Genomic DNA, 18,270 nt, shown 5'->3' with positions numbered 1-18,270 from the left:
GTGAAGTATGGCGGACCTGGCGGCCTAGCCAAGGTGACAATCGCTTGCGCTTCGCCATGGAATAGCTTTGTGTCTCTCTATCGCTCTTTCATATTAGTGTGACAGTGACCGTTGCGTTTCGTTCGCTACGGAGCGATAACGATTGGCATGTTGTCTACGGGGCCTGTGTATTGTTACCTACTGCCAAGTCGGTGCAAACTTAACGTGGTCAGAGTGTTATCAGACTGACCTCATGTCCGCGAAGTGCGCGTCCATGGCCTGTCCTGACGGGAAGTTGTCCTTGGCGCGCGACATGAGGCTCGCGAACAGCGCGTGCGCAGCGCCCTCTTCGCGCATCATCACCAGGAGAGGAGCTGCTAGGTCGCACATGCCTTGCATGTAGCCCATTTCTAGGTGCTCCCACACATACCTGATAACGATACATTTTCTAGTAAATATTTGTTGGTCTAAGGATCTTCTTCTAGAGAATATTTCTTAACTTTTTCGACGCCGTGTCAAACACAAAAGCTGTCACTCGGACGCCACGTCACCGAAGTGTCAAAACTGAAATTGAACTTTATGCATATGCACGTATGCGTATATGTTGCTCTGTGGTCTGTGACCAATTAACCCGTCTTTGGCGTTGGACCTGCGGTGCGGATCTATCGGTCATTGGCGTCCAAAAGGTTAAATCAATATTTTGTTTACGTGTATAAACAGTTACTCACGTGCACATAATATTCCTCAGCTTGTCGAGATTCTCATCTGTGAAGAACGGATAGTTCCTGTCGCACCTTTGCACATCTTTCTCAATGCGATGCAAGTTCAAAGCGAAGCTTTCCACTAGTTCATTCTAAAAAAAAAAATCGGTTTATAAGTACGAGCCTGAAGAATGTCGTTATACTAAGATTTTTATCTAACTCTTCCTTTAAGGGGCCCACTGATTACCAGTCCGCCGGACGATATCGGCCTGTCAGTTAGAAGAAAAATTTGACAGCTCCGAACAACTGACAGACTGATATCGTCCGGCGAACTGGTAATCTGTGGGCCTCATTAAATGAAAAATATATTGAAAAAAAAAGTGCAAGAGTGTCAGTCATGTACTCATGTAAAATACTAGTAATAGAACTCACGGAATAAACACCGCCATTGGAGCTGGCCGGCGAGCCGCAGTTGGAGCGGTTGTCGGGGCGGGGGTCGGCGGCGGGCTCCAGCGTGTCGAACGACGCGCCCCCCGACGCCGACTCCTCGCGCACCACGCCCAGCGGGCTGCGCGCGGGGCTCACGTTCGCTACACACAAAGGCATTCTTTTCAATTCAGAGTTCCATCTCCATTCATTCAAAAGCAGTGTTTACAAAATAAGAATAGCAATCGCATGATAACTTACACTTAAAAACAATTGAGAGCGATCCTGCGCAACGGCGCGCTGCTGCGCAATAGCGGCAACTATAGCAATTCAATAGACTGTAAAAGTATACTAGCGACTTACAAAAAAGTATTTTACTCAATTTTGCCTGAACTACAAAGTTACTTTGAGGCGTTGGCGTTGGGTAGTTAAAAATAAACGTTTTGTGTGTTAGAAGAATGTATAATATTTACCGGTGGTTCCTCCTGATGCAGGCGACCCGCCCGCAGCTAGGTCGACTGATGGATTTGTAATAATCACACTCGTATGCTGCTGCTGCGGTGGCGGAGCTGTTGGCACGCTCTCGTCCAACGACGACCTTAAGTCGTTCCCATTAAGGTTTATATTCGCACTATCCACGCTACACAACGGTCCTCGCCCACCGCCCGTTTGCACTATACCTTCAGCTAACCTCTTTATCTCAGCTATGCTCTCCCTTCTCATATCAGGATTCTCAACTGTACTCTTAATGTGTACTTCTTCCTCTTCATCTAAGTCTTTAAGACTGTCTAAATCTACATCCCTACTATCACCCTTCTCAGTCTCTCCGTTTATATTCTCTTTATCTTCTGAATCCATCTCTATGTTGTCTACTTCATCTATGCTCGGTGCTCTGGATAGTACCGGTTTTGTATCTGGTTTCTTCTGTTCGGTTTCGTTTGGTTCAGGTGAAACCACTGGTGGGTTGTCTGATATAATGCTGCAGTCGTCTTCGAATACCTGAAAATAGTTTTTGTTGTGATTTATCTAGCAAATATTTAGGAATGAGATCACTAGTTTTATCATGAGGTCTAAATTCGATAATATCATCACAGATTACTGACTACCATACCATTGAGATTAACAGATGCGAAATCGCGTCTGAAAAAAACTATCAAAATTCAGTTCAAAATGTAAAAACTCGAGGTCATTTTTGGCTGGCAAATGTAGACCCGTGGAACACCAAGGACCAAAAGTCAATTGGTTAATTGTGGCGTTGATAGTACCTCGCTCGGCGATGCATTCTCGGCTGGCTTTAGCCTCCCAGAAGCCTCGCTCAGTCGGGCTATGGAAGCCGCCGTGGCCTCCCGGTCCCGCTGTCGTACGATGGCCTCCACGCAGAGCCACTCCGACATCACGGTCTCATACTGTCGGCGGCAAGCTGCGTCTTGTTCTGCGCGCTCTTCAGTTGTTGAGCCAAATCTACACAAGAGAACAAGGAATATTAAATGTGAGAATGTAGAAACAGTCATGAGGTAAACGTCATTTAAATGGTCATTTCAGAAGCGATAATATCAAAGCCCTTGTAAAAATCCGCATTCAGTTTTTTAACGAAAAGGAACTTACTCATAATATCCAAGTAGATACGGCCACACTTCTCGCCGTATGTCGTGCTGCACGCCACCGTAGTACACCAGCCGGTATACTTCATCCTTATCGCTGACGGCGCCGTGTTCATCAGTCATGGCTCTCCACCGTTCCTCTGTCAGACCACCCTCGGCGCCCTCTGAAGAGTGAATTACCCGGAGTTAGATTTATATTTTTGGAACTTACCACCATAATGTCGCACGATGCTACTCTTGATTTTTGTGAGAATGCTAGGAATCCGAGTTCTGGTTTGACATTCTAAATCTCTTTAAATTAAGTAGGCAATGGAAAGGCACGAGAACAAAAGTACGATAAATTCGTTTTCAGAAGTCATCATCATCATCATCATCATCATCATTAACGTGTATCCATGTAACTCAAATAGCGCTTAGTGCGCATAGATAATAACAACACGAGTTTGATTGTATGTTTCAATGGCGGATCTCAAGCTAAGTAATTAAATAGTGGATTTACATAAAGCAGTGTTTTATTAAGTAGAGAATATCATATTGGCGACGAGGACAAAAACAAAACCATGGCTATGATAGGCAATATAGAAAATTATCGCCAAGGAGGCGATTTTGTTGCCTACATTGAAAGGATGGAGCAATTCTTCATTGTTAACGACATCAAGGATGAACCGAAAAAGGTAGCATTGTTAATCACATTAATCGGGCCAGAATGTTACGGCGTGCTCAAGAATTTGTTGTCTCCTGATATACCTAAAGATAAGACTTACGCAGAGCTAATAAAAACGTTAAAGGAGCACTATGTCGAGAAAAAAAGTATAATTGCCTGGAGGTTTGATTTCTACCGATGCCAACAAAAAGAACAACAATCTATCAACGATTTTGTGGTAGAAATAAAAAGAGTAGCTGCTAAATGCGACTTTAAAACTTTCCTGGACGACGCATTAAGAGACAAATTAGTATGTGGATTAAAAAATGAAAACATTATTAGTAAACTATTAGCAGAGGAGAAGTTGACTTTAGAAAGGGCAATTAAGTTAGCGACTGCTCTAGAAAGCGCCGCAAAAGACACAAAAAATATTCAACCAGAGGCAGAAAAGATACAAATGCTAAACCAAAAGAAGAAAATAATCAACAGGACTCCGGCACCAAATAGGCCAGGATACAGCTCTTCCTACAACAATAATCCAGCCAATCCAGGGAGATTAGAATGCAGATGCTGTGGCGGCTCACATTCTACAGACAGATGCTACAAAAAAGATTGTGTTTGCTTTGTATGCAAGAAACAAGGGCATTTAGCTCACAAATGCCGTTATAGAAATATCAGAAATGTAGATCAAGGACCTGTGGCAACAGAATACAAGCCGGAGGAAGATGTAGTACTGGGCAGCATCGGCAATGTGTCGGAAGAGGATTGCGCAGAACTCCCTTTGTGACTAGGTAACAGAAAATTGAAGATGGAGATCGATACAGGAGCTTGCAAGTCGGTGATTCATCTGAAAGACTATAAAACATACTTTTCAAAGTATGAACTAAGAAAGTGTTTAATTAAGTTAAAGGCCGTTTCAGGAAATCCCTTGTTAGTGCTTGGGGCTATTAAGATAGAACCCAGAAATGTGAGAGACGATTTATACCTCATAGTAATTGACTGTGATAGGTATTTTAAACCTTTAGTAGGTAGAAATTGGTTGAAAATATTATTTCCTAACTGGCAAGAAAGATTTAAGTTTCACAAAGTAAGTTATATACAAAAAGAGGGGATAAATCAAGATAAAACTAAGTTGATTGAAAGTGTTAAAAATAAATATAAGTGTGTGTTTGATAAAGATAGATCCTCACATATTATAAATATGCAGGCTACTTTGAAGCTTAAGGATGGGGCAACTCCTATTTTTCATAGGGCTTACTCCATTCCTTATGCTAAGAAACAGGAAGTAGAAAATGAGATAATAAGTTTAGAAAAGGCGGGAATTATTCAGAGAGTAACACATAGTGATTGGGCTAGTCCTATTGTTGTAGTTCAAAAGAATGATAAAAAAATTAGAGTATGTGTAGACTATAAAGTGACATTAAATAAGATGTTAGACACAGATCATTACCCCTTGCCTCTTCCAGAGGACATATTTGCAGAGCTGGCAGGAGCTAAGGTATTTTGTGTCCTGGATCTGAGTGGTGCCTACCAACAATTGTTATTAGATGAGAAATCACAAGAATATATGACTATTAATACACATTTAGGATTATTTAGGCCCACTCGCTTACAATTTGGAGTATCATCAGGTCCATCAATTTTTCAGTGTGTTATGGACCAGATATTACAAGGGGTGACTAATGTTAAAGCATATATTGATGACTTGATCATAACGGGTACTAATTTAGAAGATTGTTATAAGAATTTAGAAAGTGTGTTAGAAAAACTAAAACAATATAAAGTCAAGGTAAATTTGGATAAATGCCAATTCTTCTGTAGTGAAATTAAGTTTTTAGGGCATTTAGTGTGTGAAGAGGGAATAAAACCATTACCTGAAAAAGTAGAGGCTATTACAAAGGCACCAGAACCTACATCCATTACACAATTACAGGCATATTTAGGACTATTAAATTATTATGGAAAGTTTCTACCTAGACTTTCAGATAAATTAGACCATTACATGCCCTATTAAAAAAAAATGTTCCCTTTAAATGGACCAAGGAGTGTCATGAGTCTTTTGTAGCGAGTAGGAGGTTAATCACAGATTGTAATTTACTGGTGCATTATGATTGTAACAAAGAAGTGTTTGTGACCTCAGATGCGAGTCAATATGGCGTCGGGGCGGTTTTAAGTCACCAAATAGATAGTGAACCTATAGGTTTTGCATCGGCTACATTAAATGAGGCTCAGAAGAACTATTCCCAAGTGGAAAAAGAAGCTCTGGGAATTATCTTTGCAGTTCAAAAGTTCCATAAATTTTTGTATGGCAGAAAATTTGTGCTTGTGACAGACCATCAGCCTTTAAAGTTTATATTTGATCCTCTAAAAAAAATTCCTATTACAGCTAATGCAAGGTTGCAAAGATGGGCTTTAATACTGTCAGGTTATCAGTATGAAATAAATTATAGAAAGGGCACATTACTAGGAAATGCTGATGCTCTGTCACGATTACCATTACCAGAAAGAGCCAATGTAGCTGACTGCATCAATTATTTTAATTTTAAAGATGATGCTCCACTTGACTTTCAGGAAATAGCTAAATATACACAAAAAGATGTGACATTGAGTAAAGTGTATGAATATGTTTTATCTGGATGGCCCAGTTCAATAAATGATGAGTATATAAGACCATATTTTAATAAAAGGGCTGAATTAGGTACTGAGCAGAAATGTGTACTGTGGGGAAATAGAGTTATTATACCTAACAAGTTGAGAGACAAAGTATTAGGGTTATTTCATGAGTCCCACCAGGGAATTGTTCAATCAAAAATGTTAATGAGAGGTTATTGCTGGTGGCCTAATATGAATGAAGATGTTGAAAGAGTTGTAGCCAGTTGTAATATATGTCAATCATCAAGAAATTTTACCAATGTAAGTCCACCAGTCAGTTGGAAAAAATGTGAAAATGTTTTTGAAAGAGTTCATGTAAATTTTTTCATGAAAAATTCTGTAACTTATTTGCTAATAGTTGATTCAACTTCAAAGTGGCTTGATGTGCACATAATGAATGGCACTTCAGCTTCGCAAGTAATAGAAAAATTGTGTAGAACATTTGCTATAATTGGTATTCCTGTATACCTTGTCAGTGACAATGGGCCACCCTTTTCCTCTGAACAATTTGTACAATTTTTAAAAAACAATGGATGTGTGCCCTTAAAGAGCCCTCCATACCATCCTGAATCAAATGGAATGGCAGAAAGGACTGTTCAGACAGCCAAACAAGCATTAAATAGGTTATTAGCAGAACATGAGTCCAGACCCTCTTTTAGACAAGAACTTTTGTTACAAAACTTTTTATTTACATATAGAAACAGTCCAAATTCTACTGGCATGTCTCCAAATGAAATGTTATTTAAATATAAACCAAGAACTCGATTCGAATTAATAAAGCCATCCAATGTATTGTCTAAAAAAGTGATAAAAGATAATAATTTAGAGAAACAGGTTTTGACTTTTAAGGAAGGAGAAAAAGTGTGGGCAAAGAATTTAAAAGAAGGAAAAGGATGGACCAAAGCTATTATTGTCAAAATTTTAAGTCCAGTTAGGTATTTAATAAGCATAAGTGGCATACAAAAATATTATCATGTTTCTGATTTAAGACCATGTGTAGAACTGGCTCAGATCCCGGTTGAAAATGAGTCACGTTCATCAGTGGAGGTTGCACATCCTCTTATAATAACACCGCCAGTCCCAACAGAAGTAGAACAAAATGAAGATGATAGACGAAATGAGGGTACTGGGGAGAGTGATGAAATTGGATTAGAAGATGTGGGACCTTCAGCTGAACCACCAGAAAGAGTGGAAGTAACTGGACCACCACAATTAGCAGCAGGCGCTCCTGAGAGACTAACATCACCAGCGACTGACCCGGATCTGAGACGGTCTACGAGAATCAGGAAAGCACCTGATAGATTAGATTTGTAAATTAGATAATAAGGTACATTCCCTTTAAAAGGGGGACGAGTAACGTGTATCCATGTAACTCAAATAGCGCTTAGTGCGCATAGATAATAACAACACGAGTTTGATTGTATGTTTCAATGGCGGATCTCAAGCTAAGTAATTAAATAGTGGATTTACATAAAGCAGTGTTTTATTAAGTAGAGAATATCATAATCATATCAGCCAGAGGACGTCCACTGCTGGACTTAGGTCTCCCCCAAAGAGTGCTACAATGACCGGTCTTGCGCCACCCGCATCCAGCGGTCTCCCGCGACCTTTACCAGGTCGTCAGTCCACCTTGTGGGGGGTCTACCCACCCACCAGCGTGATGTACTACGCTGTTTTCAGAAGCATTTCATTTTAAAAGCTTTCGTAAGATAGTAAAGGACACATTGGTGAAATGCTGTTTGAATTTATAATTTAGGGAACATGGAACCGGGATTTTTTTCAATATCAATACTCTTGCTCTAAAGCTCTTATTAAATACATTTAATTCGCAATAAGTATACGAGTACATTTCCAACCATAAAAAGTTTGGTTGGAAAACATCGACATGAATGTTTATCACATAGTATTCAATAGGCATGAATAAGGTCGGTGTCAGTAATTACCTCTTGGAACAATATTTGGGTGTACTAAGCCGCTCAAGTGTGTGCGAACAGTGGAGAGATGTCTGCAGTACGCCAGCCAGCCATAGAACGCACGGGAGATAATCTGCCGACGCATCGTACTGCACACCAGTTCGATTGACGCCGACTGGAATAAATAAGAAAAAAAAAAAGTAAAAAAACAATGTTGTGTCTCGACAAGTATTCCTAGTTATAGTTGGTCAATCAAATCTTGTCAGTAGAAAAAGGTGGCAAATTTAAAAAATGGTAGGCGCGAAGGGTTATCGTCTCATAGAAAATTTGAATTTCGCGCCTTTTTCTACTGACAAGATTTGCTTGACCAACTATACTTGTAAAAATAGTCTTATTTTTTATAACTACAAAGTGATGACAAAACTTTGTTTACACTTAATTATTTTGGAATTACTTAAGTGTGTCTATGTTTTAGTACGTTCCCTCTCGTTCAGTGTTCAGTCGAGTTAAACTAAACTAATTGCTGGAGTGTGATCAGGTTGGGATAACGGTGGAATACCTGTTCTATCGGGTGATGTTGTATCAGCGCCGGTGGATGCCCATTGAGGCCGGCAGAAGGCGGGCAGTCCACAGACATGGTGCTAGAGTCTGATGATGTGGTGGAAGTGGACGCGAGCGGACGTCGTGGTGTGCGCGGTGGGGACTGCACGCAACGCTCTAGGAGTGAGTGGCGCATCGCTGGAAATATTGCAATGAAACTTTATTTTGCGTCAAGGAAAAGTCAAAGCGCTTAGGTATCTTTAAGAGTAGAGCTAACGGAAGCTAGTCTACCAGAATCGCACAGCATGGCATCACCAATCTAGAATACAAAATCTAGAGTATCTTCTTCCCTTTTCACTTTATCAACGCTTTTGCTATAGGTATACATATAGCAGAGAATTAATTGGCAATCATGCCGGCTATCTTTAATACTACATGTTCTAGCTTTACTGGTATTTATTTATTATTACATTTTTGGTTTGTATTTTAAACATGACATTTTGTTCATTTGTGATATTTTTATCTTTATTTGACATATTAATGACAATTGCAAATTATTTACGTTGACTTCGACTTTAAAGTAAACTTGGTTTATATTCAATTGTTTGACATGTTTTTCTTTGTACATGACGATCCTTATTGGGAGACACAATTAATTTTATTATTCTAAATATATAATGTAATTTTTGACGATCATGATGAGAAGATAAACATAATTTTGACGAATGTGGCAGATTTATAGTGTAATTTTCGTCTTGAAATAAAGAAATCTAAATCGAATTTACTATTACCTTCGCGGTCAGCTATGGCGTTGTTGACAATTCGGAAGACGTAATCCCCAGCCGCCTCTTCCCATTCAGTTTCGTCAGTCTCCGCGCTCTCGCACAGGCTTGGCATCGGACGCCGGCGGCCTTTACCGCGCCCAAATACCTGAAGAAACGCGAAAGATAGAGTTACACCAAGATAACTCTGCAACGATTTTGACAGCAATATAAGCTCATAGAAGTTTGAAGTTTAATTGACACTTGCACAGTCTGGGCTATCAAAATAGTCAGACTTATTTGTCTAACTCTATGGCAGATGTTTCAGAATTGGGTTTTATTTGTTTTCATTCGACAGGTGTACGTGAGATGCGAAAATCCATGGAGAAATTATGAATGAATTCATTGATAAACTTACGAACTTTTACGGCTGATGGTACAGTCTACTATTACAGTACAGTATATACTATTCGCTTAGCACCTTTGCATACAAACTTCTATGGTAACGTTTCTCTGCAGCTGACTGTACATTAATTAAAGCAGTAAACAAAGTAAAATATAACAAGGGATGGACTTTTGGTTAGTAGTTAATCGCGGATTTTGGCAATTTCGTGCGTGAATCACTTCATCTGAAATCACCCCAGAGTTAAGACCAGTGGCGTAGCGTGAAATAATCTAGCCGTGGGCGAAATCACATCTGCGAGGCCCTTTTCTTTCACTGTGCCCGAAAGGGCCTCGCGCGAGGCCCCCTTTGGGTTGCGAGGCCGTGGGCGATGGCCCACGACGCCCACGCCTAGCTACGCCACTGGTTAAGACAAAAGAATTACGTAGGTACTTACACTTCTAAGTGACATGGTTAAATAAATTGTGTTTTACCTTTCCAGTTCCTCTTTGTGACCAAAGTGGAGGATCGAGTTGTCCGTGCGGTAGTAGTCCTGTTTCCAAGTTGCTCAGAAATGACAGAAGATGACCACCTGCGTAACAAATATTTAAATGTAAAGCTAATAATAATAGAAAACAGCACCTTCTTGAATCAGGTAAAGTTCATTAGGTATATAATAAGGCATTTTCTCGGAAACATTCGTATTTGTCATGCTACTTCAGTCAACCACAGTACTTTTTGTACCGAGACTCCGCTGTCTGTCTGTCTTTCTGTCCGTTTGTCGGTCACCAGGCTGTATCTCATGAACCATGATAGGTAGGCAGTTGAAATTTTCACAGATGATGTATTTCTGTTGCCGCTATAACAACAGGGTCATTCTCGCATTTCGTGCAAATCGGTATTATTTGCAATTTACCAAAAATGTGATGGTGTTTTCGAATATCTGTTAATGCAAGGTTGTAACATAGGACCTAAAGTATATTGGCCCGCCATGAACAATTCTAAAAAGGTGGTTATTTTCTTTATATTTACAATTAACCCCCACTATTTTCATTCCTCTCTGCATGTAACGCGTGAAGTTAAACTTTGACCTCCATTTGAACCTTAAGATACTAAAAATAGAAAACTTGTTGTTGGTTCAGTAAACAAGTAATTTAGTTATGTTTTATATCCTATAATATTATACGCTAAGAAATTAACAATAAAACTATACAGCCTTATAAGTGATGGTCCAAGCAATTTCTTCATTACCGACGCGAGAAATGGATTAGCTATATTTTGCTATATAGCCAGGGTATATAGCACTTCCCGCGGATACAACACATTGTTCGTCAGTCAGTTGGCCGCGTGCTACCACAGCGGTCGTCCGTATGTTGCTTTTGACGAAAATACCTACGTTCTCTTGTGTCGGGAAGGAGTGTGGTTCAGATAAATCTTCATCGCCATCTAGTGATTTATACAGTAAGTACCAATTGTACATTATTAAAATTATACCTAATTGATGTGTTTTAGGGTTGCCTTTCGTGTGGCTTATTCTGCGAATTCAAGGTCTGATATCAACCGACCTAGGCGACGAAAACTTCCAAAACTTCATTCATATCTGTTTCATTCATTTCTTTTCCTTCCAATTTTGCCAGGGAAGGTAATTAACGAATTTAGAAGGTAATGATAATGTATATCAGGCAGTGCATTTAATGGAAAAAGGGTTAAGTTATTATAAATAGAATGTTGGTATAAGCATTTAAAACTATGTAATAATATATAGGGGAGCCCAACTGGTGATTTTTTGGATTTAACTAGAGCGCAGTAGATTAACATAATCTGCCGCTCTATATATAATACCAGACCGCACTCAAGGACTGTGCTGAGAAATTTGACACGTTACTAAGAAACTAAGTGAGTTGGAATCATCTGATACCTGTCGACGATAAGTTAGAGAACGGGGCAAATGTTTGGAATAAAGGGCAGAAACTATAGAAACATAAACACAGGCCGATAAGCAATAATAGTGCCTCCGCCGTCAAAAGCGACAATTCCCAATCCGTGCGTGATAAATCTCAGAAAACTGATACCAGCAGTAAAAAGCGGTGTAAAATCCCTCTCAGGGCGGTGGACCATCGCAAGTTCATCCATCTGTGGAATATAGCTTGAGGATCGGAGGACATACGGGCATATCTGCTGTTATTCATGGTGCACTGTCGATGAACTTAAGCTCAAAGGGGACTCCAAGACTTTCAAAATAGGAGTACCCTCGACAATGTATGAATCCTGTTTATTTCCAACTATGTAGCCCGATAATCGTGGTCATTTCGTAAATCCAACGTCAATGGGAGTCAGACAAAAACCAACCGGTAATACTTAGTTCGGAATCCTGATTTGAAACCTTCACTGGATCTAATTTACCAAAATGTAAGGGGACTTAACACCAAAGTAAGTTTTTCGGGCTTCTATGCTGTTGGTCCAGACTACTTAGGTACCTGCATATATCTTAAAGGGGTGTTTAGAGCATTTGAATGGTCCAATACACTCCATGCTTAATCTGGTACCTACTCTCCACAAGTACATATCATCACCATTGGAAGATTTCACGGGTAAGACCGACCCAAAGTCAAGGTATTCTTTTCTTTCAGCTTTAGCAAAGCTGTTTGAGTCCATACTCCATGGCACGTTGTCGAAACAAGTGAAACCATTATTCCTGTGCAACACTCAGCATGGTTTCAGAGTAAAACGGTCTGTGAAAACTAACCTGACCTTGGTTGACAGTGACACCATCTCAGAGCATCTGGATATGTGTATCCTGATAGACGTCCTGTATTATGATTTCCGAAAAGCCTTCAATCGTGTGGGTAACGATGTATTCCTACACAAACTAGACGCTATTGGGTTCAATCCACATTTGCTTAACATTTTTGCCAGTTATCTGCGTGATAAACCGCAGCACGCAACGACCAGCATGGCCACTTCGTACCAGATTCGTACCATACTCGTTCTGGTGACAGCCAAGATTCAATCTTGGGGCCTTTCCTATTTGGAATAATGGTCAATGATCTGCCCTCGGTTATCCATAAAGCTCGTTGTCTAGACTCTACGCCGACGATCTTAAATTGGTATATTGAGTTGAGAAGGAGGAGGATTGTAAGTTGCTGCAGGAGGATGTTTCATCATCTCTGTTCCAATGGAGTCGGGGTAACAAACTGACTTTCAATGCAGCTAAGTGTCAAGTGTGTAGTTTTAATCAAGCCCTATTTCCTACACATGCTCAAGAGTCGTCTCAGTAAAGGATCTTGCGGTCATATTCGATACGTGGCTAACATTTCACGACCATATCAAAGCACTTGGTAATGTAGCTTCAGTAGATTAGGCTTTGTCACTCGCATTGTCAGAGAATTCCATGACCCTTGCCCCATAAAAGTTTTTTACAATGTTCTGGTCAGAAGCAAGTTGGAGGCGTCAGCATTAGCCTGGATCCCTTACGAGTCAACGAACATTCTACTATTGGAAAAGGTCCCAAAGAATTTCCTTAGGATGTATTACCCAAAAATATTTATTTTAGGAACCCTGGGCTTCATTTCTTTGGAGGTGAGGCACAACTTAAGCCTACTACTTTTAGCTTGTTGGGCTTTTCGTGGAGACTCTGGCTGCCTTAAACTAGTAGAGAGGCTTGTAAGACTTTTTGTACCGGACATTAGAATTATAACCCTTAGGCTTCTCCTGGTGCATCTCCTGTTAACTCATGAGTGCTTGAGATTTTGCGAGTTTATGGAGCTACGGTGGATGGATTGGCAGTCGAGTGTATTTGGATGTTAATTTTAAATTAAAGTATGTACTTAGTTTCTCAGTGTGTTGGTGACAAGACTGATGTAGTGCTGTGTAATCATTAAATAAATAAACAATACGAAATACGTCTTCAATCACGTAAATTGTGCTTGACAATCGCTACAAGCTAGGTGGTAAATCATAAGTCGCGATTGTCAAGCCGGAGTATTTGTTAAGTCGGCTTGATCGTCTGCACAGCGCTTAAGACACGTGATTTTAATGTTGTTCATTATATTAATGGTGTTAATTTTCATTAACTAAAGTTTTTTTATTGCGATTTCATAAGTTTGTTTCATTACCCTCCACTGATAAAATTACCATCCATGCCCATTTCATTACCAGCGCGTAGTTCATTACCACCAGTCTTATTAAATGAAAAGGAATAAGGTTACGAAGGTGCCTTTAGCATAAAAGTGGCAATAAATGAATCCACAATGCATGAAAACCCAAAAATTTACCATTTAAAAGAAAATTTACAAATCGAGAGAACATCACCGATTTGCACGAAATGAGAGAACGACCCACACATACTAAAAACAGAATATAATAAATATTTAAGCGGGGCTCCCATACAATAAACGTGCCTTTTTTTTACCGTTTCTTGCGTAATGATACGGAACCCTTCGTGCGCGAGTCCGACTAGTACTTGGCCGGTTTTTTTTTATCTTCAGGACTACCTAGAATAGGCTGGATTTGGACCACCAAGATGCAAGTACACTTTACCTCCCATGCGTACACTTGCAGACGTCGGGTATACCGTATACCTATGTTGTGGAACAGTAGTTACTCGTATGCTCACCTTTAGGGAAGTGTATGGGCGGGCGCTGCACGCCGTCCTGCCCCACGAGGATGAGCGCGTCGGCGCCGGGCGCGCGGTGCACGTGCACGTACACCACCTCCCACACGCACACTTGCAGCGACATCGCCCAGTACACGCTGTAGAAGTGTAGAACAACAATATATCACAGTCACTTTTTCCTGGTAGTCGAAAAGGAATGTCGTAATACCATAGTAACTTGCAACTTTTCATGTGCTTTGTACAAATGATCAGTAAGCAAAATCGAAAGTTTTTAATAAATAATTACTTTGTTAACTAATAACAATAAGATTGGAAGCGCCGTTAATAAGGTGTAGATACATAGTTCTCTTATGATTTATGATAGAACACGCGCCTTAGGCGTGGATTGGAGGAATAATTCGATTATCCAAAACGCCTCGAGCTTAATCTCGCACGAGCCGATGAATTTTCCAATTTCGGCTATAATCCGCGAGCATGTCGAGCATTCTAAGTTTTCCAATTACTTTCCCTTGACAGAAACAAAACATCAGAAAGTGTTTAATTGAATTCGGCGAAACAATGACGGCCAGACTTGTTTTTTCGTATTTTTCATCAAAATAAATAACGAGGTCTGAATCGGTAACTCACCACGGGGATACATTAATTAACTTGGGCATGCAAATCGAACCAAAGGGGATAATTACCCATTACAAGGGTTGCGTAAAAAACTGAGCTTTAAATAATACAACAGCCTTTTTCACAAACAACTGTCGATGCGGTTCGGTAAAACGATACGGCGAATGGTTTTAAATACCTATTTAAAAATAAATGTAATCTTTTTCGATTAGTCTAACAATTTTTTTCTAGACTTGCGTTTCGGTAGTTTTAGTTAAAAGGTTGTAATGTTTTTCTTTGTGGTTTTCAATTAAGTACGACTGAAATTTACGAACAGGGGCCGATTGCATAACAAACTACAACTAATATTACAAGCGGAACTCCTTATTTAATAAGTGAAATTAGAAAAGGAGTTCCGCTTGTAATATTAGTTGTAGTTTGTTATGCAATCGGCCCCTGGTTGGGCCGAAGGCGGTGTACGAATAGATACTATAAACAAAAACAAAGTATGCTAGGGCAACTAAAATAAATAAAAAAATGAAATAAAACACAACATACCAGTCTATACACAAGGGGCCAGAGCAAAGGCGCCTGTACACAGTGCAGGGCGCAGCGCTGCACATGGACATGACACATGTGTGAGGGCAGGCGGACGCATGCACTAGGTGACAGCGAAAACTACACAACAAAGCTATATACATGTACTCATGTAGTTGGTCCATAAAGCTGATATACACCAGTGGCACCGCGTCCAAAATATTCGTAGAAAGGCTGGAGCTAATTTCGACAGGTGACAACCAAAACTCACTAATTACTAAAAAAATTATTAAACGAAAATCAACCTTATTCATGTAGTAATATGGTACACAGTGGCTATTAACTTGTGGTAATAATTAGTGAGTTTTGGTTGTCACCTGACGATTTGGTAAAAATATCTGTGAGAAAATTGAAAGCCAGTGTGAAATAAATTCTATGGACGCTCCGCCATTGATATACACCTAGAAGTACTTTGTCGCAAAAAAAGCTACATTTCAGAATACAGCGAATCGGCGGAGTCACTGATGCGGGGATAGGGCGATGGCCTCGTTTCATGAATGCTTGTAATTTGTAATAAATAAATATATAAATAAATAAATAATAAATAAATAAATATTATAGGACAATTTTACACAGATCAACCTAGTCCCACGGTAAGCTTAATAAAATAAGGCTTGTGTTGTGGGTACTAGACGACGATATATATAATATACACACACATATATATATATATATATATATATATATAAATACTTATACACATAGAAAACATCCATAACTCATAATCTGTATGCAGGCTCTAAAATCCTATTGTATAAGAGATACTAAGTATTATCATATGTCGGTTTTTAAGCTCGTTTTATTCAAAAGACTTCCGCTTAATACAAGTTATTATAGCTTTTATGAAGCAGGCTCCAGAAACCGCCCTTCCCTTCTGAAGGCAGCAACACTATCGCTGACTGAAGTGTTAAGTACCGTAAACCGGGGTTACTTTGATCAATTTTAGAGTTTGGCACCATTTTTTGACGATCTTAATATACCTAAAAATATGAAATAAAAATATAATAATCGGTTTTTTCTCTTCTTTCAGCCTGCCAAATAAAAAAAAATTAGGACTTATATTTTTTTCAGAAATAAATAAAAACAACGCGATCAAAGTTATATTGAGAATGGGGTTACTTTGAAACCACTAATTTTTTTGCTGACAATTTAAAGTAGACCCGCTAAAAAGCTTGTAAAAAATAAAAAAATTAAAATCGGTTAAGTACTTTTTAAGTTATTTATATTTTTAACGTGTGGGGTTACTTTGATACCATACCAACAGATACAAATTAAAAATTTTAAGCGCTTATTAGATTATTTACTATAAATAACGTAGGAATTTAACTTATCATTGCACTTAGCAACAGATTTTTGAATTGCAAGCTTTTCCGTTTCAGTAAATTTGGTCTGTGTACCCGGGTTTTTGATATGTTGCCTTTATAGGTACTTATTGTATAAAGTTCTATAAAAAATATTGTATGCTTTCGATGCGGCATGAATAGATTTTGTGCCCATGTTTGCGAGTGCATCATTAAGTTGTTCTTCTTGGTATTTTTTGTAGTCTCGTTACCCGATATTGTTTTGTTATCTCTGGCATTATTTGTACTCGTATACAAAAAACAATGCATATTTATTTATTGTAGAATTAATACGCTGGGCTGGTGGCCTTACGCGCGTATAATAAAGCAAAGCCGCAGGATAAAATATAGCCAATTTCCACCCAGAAACCAAATTACATACAATAGAAACGAGTAAAAGAATGTTTAAAATCAGATGAGCAGTTCCGGAGATCAACTCCTACATACTCGTACAATTACAAACATATAATTTTACAACCTCTACCTCTTCCACTGCCTCAAACGATACCTATTATTATATGACTACTGAAAAAATATAAGTACACAAAAAAATCGTAAGCTGCCAAAATAATTCATGGTGTTACTTTAATCTTTTGATCAATTTCACCACGTATAAGTGATCAAAGACACCCCGACCCATGGATTCCCCGGTTACGTGCGCAGGTGGAGGTTGTCGTATTCAGGTTTTTTTTTATAAACTCGCGAATAAACACTGATTAACCTAAGACACTATAAAATTTACATGTATTCATTCTTGACACAAATACAGTCAAAGTTTTTGAACCAATAAAACCAGGAAGAAAAGCGTACTCGCCATTAATATTTTTTTTCTAGACGAAATAATAATATTACACTCGCATCCGCTTACTGCGCGGTGAAACAACTATCAGTGTTGCCAATAAAGAAAAAATAACTGCGAAATTATATTTCAACTCGTTAAAACAAGGACTTTAGTAGCGGAGAGAAGTTGCTATCAAAGTCGACCCGCAAATCAAAGTAACCCCGGTTTACGGTACTTTAATTTGTTCTAGTATTTTTCACATAGCTTGGGTATGGTAACAGCTGTCATCTCAATACAATGTTACGAGTCGCTGGTTTTAAAGTTATAAATGTATGGAGATGTAGACGCCACCGTACTCAAACTATGTAAAATATAAAAAATAGTTGCGGCAATAACTTTTAAAATGACAATTCAAAATGCGACAAGGCGCTTAAGTTTCCAACGATTTTTCGTAGACCATACCTACAGACTACGGCGTAAAACAACATAAAGATGTGTTATGCACATTGCCACTTTACTTACCTACTTTAATATTAACATACAAATATGTACGTAACGTAACTAATTTCTCATAACACGTGTAGAGAGAAAATAGAGACGTAGATTCAAACTCTCAATTACAGATGAAGTGGTAAATACTACCCGGGATCATGAAATTATGGTTTGTTCCTAAAGGTAAAGGCTGGTATGTCAACTTTGTCAGTAGATAACGTGCGAAATTCAAAATTTGTATGGGAGATCGATC

General features: G+C 39.0%; 1 protein-coding gene across 2 annotated transcripts in view; it reads right to left on the bottom strand.

Annotated features, from left to right (window-relative positions):
* LOC134800164 (small G protein signaling modulator 2-like) overlaps positions 1-18,270 on the bottom strand; it is a 135,690-nt gene that overhangs the window by 4,083 nt on the left and 113,337 nt on the right. Inside the window, exons 9-20 of one of the 2 annotated variants that reach the window (XM_063772639.1) lie at positions 15,366-15,485; positions 14,214-14,350; positions 10,093-10,190; positions 9,247-9,385; positions 8,475-8,653; positions 7,946-8,090; positions 2,712-2,871; positions 2,372-2,567; positions 1,580-2,105; positions 1,113-1,270; positions 708-832; positions 230-409 (exon numbers count right to left, since the gene is read on the bottom strand). In XM_063772639.1, the coding sequence (XP_063628709.1) occupies positions 230-409; positions 708-832; positions 1,113-1,270; positions 1,580-2,105; positions 2,372-2,567; positions 2,712-2,871; positions 7,946-8,090; positions 8,475-8,653; positions 9,247-9,385; positions 10,093-10,190; positions 14,214-14,350; positions 15,366-15,485 (2,163 nt within the window). The remainder of the gene's footprint in view (positions 1-229; positions 410-707; positions 833-1,112; positions 1,271-1,579; positions 2,106-2,371; positions 2,568-2,711; positions 2,872-7,945; positions 8,091-8,474; positions 8,654-9,246; positions 9,386-10,092; positions 10,191-14,213; positions 14,351-15,365; positions 15,486-18,270) is intronic. The other variant, XM_063772640.1, reaches the window with a different exon arrangement.

The sequence above is a fragment of the Cydia splendana genome, chromosome 19, assembly GCF_910591565.1.
Source record: "Cydia splendana chromosome 19, ilCydSple1.2, whole genome shotgun sequence".
Lineage (NCBI taxonomy): Eukaryota > Metazoa > Arthropoda > Insecta > Lepidoptera > Tortricidae > Cydia > Cydia splendana.
This window is presented reverse-complemented; position numbering and strand designations above follow the sequence as displayed.